We start from the raw sequence: 6819 nt of genomic DNA, 5'->3' as shown, positions 1-6819 counted from the left end.
CACAATTATTGCACAGAAGCACACGTTTATAAGAGCACGGTTATAATGAAAATCTAGTAACAACAAAGTAAAGATTCAGCTCCCAAAATTATCTGCTCTTTATTCTGTATTGTTTTATTTGTTCAGTTATAAAGAAATTTCGATACGTTGTACTGTATAACAAAGAAAATAGCTGGTCCAAAGGATTTCATTATAATGTGAGTCCACTGTTACACAGTACGCATAATGAATATGTTCTGTTTTTATAGGCTGATTTGTATTATTAGATACACTGTATACGAAAAAATGTTCACATGTTATAATAGAAATATTCACTGAATCAGTTATCTTTTCCTCTGCTCTATCTTTCTAATATCTGCCAGATTTTGTTTGAATGCAGCATGTGATCAGGGGTCGCACTTAACTTTTTTTTAACTAGCCAGGCGGACTACTTAGAATCAATTTTGACACTGAAGCAATATTTTGGCTAGCCAGACGGACTAGTTACTTCAGAATTTTGTGATTTTTAGCTAGTCCGACATGATTTTGGGTGGCCAATGGCCAGCGGACCATCGCCAATTTCGAACCCTGGTGATATGTATCAGAATACATGTATGGAGTTCACAGTGTATTGAATACTGCTGTGTGATAAATTTGAGTGAAGACATTTATTCTCCCTTCACCTTAGAATGACAGTGAGTCAGTCATCTTCCAGTTGTGAAGATGAATGGAATACGTGTATATGAATGTATAGTGAATTGATGTCGATATGCCTGAAATGATAGTGTTCATCAAAGCCAGAGATAACTTACTTTATTTAAAACTTATTTTCGTGTTGTATCATTGTCTGTGAATGTCATTTTATGGTGATACACTGTATTTTGTGGCAAGAATGATTGGAATGAATAAAAGCAGTGACATGAAAGGTCACCAAAGTTGAACTAAAGACTGTCATTTTCTAGCTGTGATTTTAGGTAGGAAAGTCTTGTGACCATGTACAGCATGTATAGATATGAGTTAGAAATACAGTCAAGTCTGTGCAAGTGGATTTTGACGGGACTGAGGAGACTGCATCAACTTTGTTGATATTCAAGTTTTGCATGTAAGCAAGAACAACTCATTGATAAACTTCCTATACTTTTCTAGTCAGTTTCCCTAAAAATTGGATCCTAGAATTCTCATTGACTTTAATAGCTGAATCGTCAACATAGTGCCTCAGTGACTTGTGGAGAGTTGACTGTATTTCATTTGTTGAAAGAGAATTAACCCTTTTAACCCCCCCCCCCCCGACATTTCAGGCCACGATTTTGCAACGCGCAAAGATTTTGCCGTGTCGTTTCATTAATTTTTTCATATAAGTCTCAGGCATATTTGAGACCAATTTTGCAACGTCTGGGTACACCATTTGGAATGTATTTAATATTTTGCACAAGCATGTCAACCCGGAAACAGCTCAAATTCATGATATCGTGTGCAAATCCAATGCAATTTTTTTTTTTGTGGTTAAATTGATATGAATTAGATTATTTCAACTTTTAACCATTGAAATTAATCAATTCTAATGAAGATAAGCTCGAAAAAGTGCCTGAAACAAATTTTGGCAAGAAAAAAACAACAGAAAACAAAAGGTTCAAAAAAACAACAAAATACATAAATTAACAAAACAATAAAAAAACGAAAGAAACTGATTTTGATTGTGATATCTTTTTACAAAAAAATTGTTCAATGTGTCTTGAGGAACACTGGCACAAAAATTTAGCAATCCTTCAGTCTTTTCGATGGAGTTATAGGTGAAAATATGATTTCATGCCTAAATTTGCATAATCAATTTATCAAAAATATAAAATCAATTTCTATCTTACATGTATGACCATGTAATCTTGTAGTTGACATCCGGCCCTATGTTCAGGCAAGATTTTACGGCGATCGCACGATCGGCGGCCGTGATCTGAAAGGGGGGGGGGGGGGGGGGGGGGGTGTCAAATTGAGGTCTCAAATAGCCCAGTTAAAATAGGGTTAAAGGTTAATTCTTGAAGTCAGTTGCAAGATTAATGAAGTTATATAGCAGCATTTGAGTGATGATCCATATATGGCAGATTATAGTGATTGCATGAGAAAGTAGAAGTGTAACAATTTTGCTATTTATTAAGATGTTCGTGCGGTTTGGTTTATATTTTCTAGTAGTAATGATGAAATTTACTTCCCTGATACAAACTTGTACAGTTAAAACAGATGTTAGTGACTGCATAGACAAGTTTCAACTCTGCTTTGTAGATTATCCCTGTGAGTGAACAGCTGAATTACTCCACACAAGATTGCTCAGCATGTTGGCAAAGCTTCCCTAGGAGACATTGCAGCCCTTTGACCATTTCTTTGTACATGTACTGTAGAATTCAACGGCAATATTCATGAATAAAACCCTTGCTCATTTAATCATGTGAACACTTTTTCGTTAATTTGTTTCTATATTTATCTTCCATTCTTCAATAGACATAGAGGCATTTTTCAGGGTTTAGTTTTGTGTAAAACTTAAAACAAATCTGAAATCGACGTATAAACTTTTTCTTTGATCAAGATAATAATAATAATGATAATACTGATAATAATGATAATAATAATACTAATAATATTGATAATAATGATAATAATGATAATGATAATAATAATAATAATGATAATAACAATAATAATGATTATTATTATTATTATTATACGATATATATATATATATATATATATATATATATATATATATATACATGTATATATACATCTGTTGATACTTCCTACATAGCACGCCTGAGTGACCCTAATCTTTGTTCTCTTTTCTGCCTTTTATATGAAACTGCACCTCCGAATTCTTATTTCAATCACTTTTTGAATGGGTTAGAATAGTCAAATCACAACAAGTTATTGTTCTAGAGCTTGCTCTACCTATCTTGAGAAATGAAAAAAAAAACATTAGGTTTAGACCTAATCTGATCCAGGTGGTCACACATTCAAACAGATACCATGTCTCTCTGGATGTCCCCAAGCTCACCCCATGTTTGATATGTTTTGTTCTTCTCGGGTATAATAGTCTGCAGAAATGTGTCGAAGGTGAACTTGCGATGCTCATGTGAGCATTAAACTGCGCCAAGTGAAAACACAGCATCTGCCATGTGATTGTATTGCAGATACTGCATTTTTCCTTGGGAGCAGTAGACCTCTTAGGTCTCTTGTTACATGTAGGCCTCACAAAATGTTCATCTTGTCAGGGTAAACATGTACACTCATGAAAGAGGTTTGCTAATTAAAAGCAAAATGTAGCCGATGTAAAGTAGATATCAGTCACGACGCCAGAAAGAATTTTTCCATGACTTTAAAATACAGTTGTATCTCATTATTCTGATGTTAGGAAGAATTTAAAGTCTTCACAATATCTTATTACTCCCATAATAAGATATTTTGAAGACTTGAGATTCTATATCAGTATGACATTTTACTAGTATCTTATGTACATTAAACACACACATTGACTTTATAAAAGTCATTAAAGACAAAAACAAACGTCACAGCTTGAATGTCGCTTTATTCTGTTTCCAGATTCCAGCCTCTTCTTTCATTGACAGTCTACACGTGGCAGGATTTTTATACACAGTGTTGCATCTGTAGGAAGGTGCTCTCTTGCTGTGTATAGTCAGTGCACTTTTTTTTTTTCATTTTGCAACATTGATAGAACGAAATGACAAGAAGGAGCATCGACATAGATAATGAAGTATGAATAGGATATCTTGGGCAATTAACAGACATGAACCATATGAGTCATAAGCCATCCTTGATACAAGTGGCCTTGATCAAAAGAAATGCAATAACAATATTGACATTCAGCACATATAGCTGCATCCATATAGTTCTCTGGCTTAAGCTGGAGTAGATTTTGTAAGAACGAGCGGAACAGGTACAGTTTAAATATATGTGACTTAGTCATTACCTGACACTTCAAGGTTTGTTTGGTTCCATCTGTTCAAATGCAATGTATTTGTTTTGGCCTGAAGACGCACTAGATGAGCCAGGGCTCAAGGGTCAAGTTGGCATAGAAAGGCTAATTTCATGACAACCAGTAGGAGACTCTGAGTGAAGCTCATAAAGCAGCTTTACTTAAACAGTAATTTTACCTCAGTGTCACTTTATCCGAGATCAGGATTGGAAGTCTTGGATGTTTTGGGCTTGACTAAAGTAAATGGAATACGATGAGTGGATTGGTTACAGCTCGTTATTGCGAAGGTTCGTTATTCTGAAGGTTCGTTAATCCGAAACACACAAATTCCCTATACCTAGAGGTTCGTTAATTCGAAAATAAAATAGGGTTCGTTATTCCGAAGGTTCGTTGATCCGAAGTGATATAGGGTCCGTGACGAACCTTCGGAACAACGAGCTTTGTTTCATTTTCGGATTAACGAATCTTCGGAATAACGAACCTTATTTCATTTTCGGATTAATGAACCTTCGGAAAAACAAACCTCATCACATTTTCGGAATAACGAGCCTTCGGAATAACGAACCTTCGGAATAATGAGCTGTAACCGTAGTCAACTTGGGCAGACGGTGGACTGTAATTTTTGATATTGGTTTGTTTGTTTTACTGCAGGCCCGTAACTAGGATTTTTATGGGAGGGTTCAGAAGTAGAAAAAGAAGACCTTTTGAGTTCAAGTTTATGTTCAGTTCCGTTATTTTACACATTGGGGGCTCAAAGAAATATTTCTGCGACTTATTTTTCACCTTCTTATTTCGAAATTAATAAATCAATTAATTGTTTTATCTATTTATTCATTTTGCTGCTGGCAAACGGGTTGGGGTTGGGGGCGGGGTGGAGGGTTCGCGGAACCCCTGAACACCCCTCTCCCCCAGTTACGGGCCTGTATACTGGCTAAACTTTATGGCAAGTTTTGTTGATTAGACTTTTGAGATGGTTTTTGCTGCTAAACGGTCGAACAAAGCAAAGGCCACATGACTTAGCTACATGGAGGTAAAACACGCAAAAATGGAAAACAGTTAATCGCGACTTGTAAAATGTTAATCACCTAAAACTAGGGTTGTTCCATGCCATTCAATTGAGTGTCATCAGAAGCTGTTGGCAAACTTTTCTTAATTGACGTTAAGAGGCAGCAGTTGCACTCCAACAGGAGATGGAGCCTCTTCCAGCAGGGGAGGCTGGGCCACCGACTCGAGAGTGGTGCAGTTTTCCAGGGTGTATTCCTGGGCCTCCGATAGACCTGTGTCATGGAATGCAATGGATAGCATTGAAGACAGTTAATATAAGTTACCAACAAGTGAGAAAATCTATTCCAGCCTTTCAGATCATTGCATTAGCAAATTTTTTCTTCAATGAACTAAATTTGCACACAAGCTTTCAATTAATGCACTATGTCACTTGTGAACAGTTTGAGTGCAGCAGAGCTAGTATATGATCATCTATAGGGATATAAAGTCAGAAGTAGATTGTCATAAATTCAAGTAACAGTAGTAATCCTAGATTTCAATCATATGAAATCAGTATCTGTCGATGAGATGTCAACATCTCGGGTGTCGTAAAACTGTGTTTGAAACCAATAATATTCAAACAACCTATGTGGCTACTAACCTACCACTGTCTTTGTAACTAATAATATTCAGACATCCTATGTGGTTACCTACCAGTGTCGTAGTAGTCATAGACCGTAATCAGGCCTGGCTGTGTTCTTGTGACTTTAAATGCTTTGTAGATATCCACGTCGAAGCAAGTCTCGTCTGATGTCAGCTGTACAGAACATTTGGAGTAATGGCACAGTGAGACTTTATTTCAATTTCTTTTCTTAATAAAACTAAATCCAAGGCCAATTGTCATCTCAGTTGTTATTTACTGCCAGGGGTGTTTCATAATGCAATTGTAGTGTATGGGGAGGGGGGGGGGGGGCAAAAGTTAGGGAAACTATTAAAGCAAGGGAGCGGAGCGGCCGGGCAGGAGCTGGATGCGATATCCCTCCTCCCACAAGAGTATATTTTGTATTTTGGATCTGAAATTTCTGGTGCACACTCTGGTGCACACTGTTGAAACAGAATATGGATATTTTTCTTCATACCGAAAAGTAGAAAAATAAATTTCAGGGAAACATCAATGGGCAAAAATCGCGGTATTTAAGCTCTTGTTCGTTGTCATCGTGCGTTGTGAAATCAGTGATCTCATTTGGAGAAAAGGTAAAGTGGTGGAAATGAGCGATTGGGTTACGCCAAGGGAGGAGGTTGCAGTATGTTTTCATCGGCGTTTGTTTGTTAGTTTGTCTGTGTGCCAAATAACTCAAAAAGTTGTAAATGGATTTGACTGAAACTTAAAGGAAAAGTTGAGAATTGGACAAGAAACAAAAGATTAAATTTTGGTAGTAATCCGGTAATTTTTATGGATTTTATGAAGGATTTTCAAAATGTTGGCAGGTGGGGTAAATGGACTATAGAGTTCAAATTGCGCATTTTTATTTGTTGGGGTTTGTAAATGCTCACTAAGTCCGTGCTCTAGTTTCTGCAAGGGCGATGAGCGCCTTGCAGCTGGAAGTTGATATCGTAATAAAAGGCTTTATTGGGATATCGGGCAATATTTTCAGTATTCATACGTATGCGTGGAAATCACTGATCTCTATGGAAGAAAACGATTTTTTTTTTGGACGTAAGCTGCTTAGCAGAGGTGCTTCTCTAGTTAAAATTGCAATGAAAATATGTCCTACATGGGTATATTTCGCATTTTTAGAATAGAAATTAAGCGATCTGGTGTGCAATTTGGGTGAAATATTTGGACAATTTTTTGTTACAAAAAAGCAAGAAAATTT

General features: G+C 36.4%; 1 protein-coding gene across 1 annotated transcript in view; it reads right to left on the bottom strand.

The window, feature by feature from the left end:
* Positions 1-5107: 5107 nt before the first annotated feature.
* LOC139722354 (pregnancy zone protein-like) overlaps positions 5108-6819 on the bottom strand; it is a 36592-nt gene continuing 34880 nt past the window's right edge. Inside the window, exons 19-20 of the mRNA XM_071633662.1 lie at positions 5657-5759; positions 5108-5235 (exon numbers count right to left, since the gene is read on the bottom strand). Of these exons, the coding sequence (XP_071489763.1) occupies positions 5108-5235; positions 5657-5759 (231 nt within the window). The remainder of the gene's footprint in view (positions 5236-5656; positions 5760-6819) is intronic.

Source organism: Diadema antillarum, unplaced genomic scaffold (assembly GCF_040938485.1).
Source record: "Diadema antillarum isolate AM-2024a unplaced genomic scaffold, OU_Dant_1.0 scf00000163, whole genome shotgun sequence".
Taxonomy (NCBI): Eukaryota; Metazoa; Echinodermata; class Echinoidea; order Diadematoida; family Diadematidae; genus Diadema; species Diadema antillarum.
The sequence above is the reverse complement of the archived record's forward strand: the minus strand, read 5'-3'. Positions and strand labels throughout refer to the sequence as shown.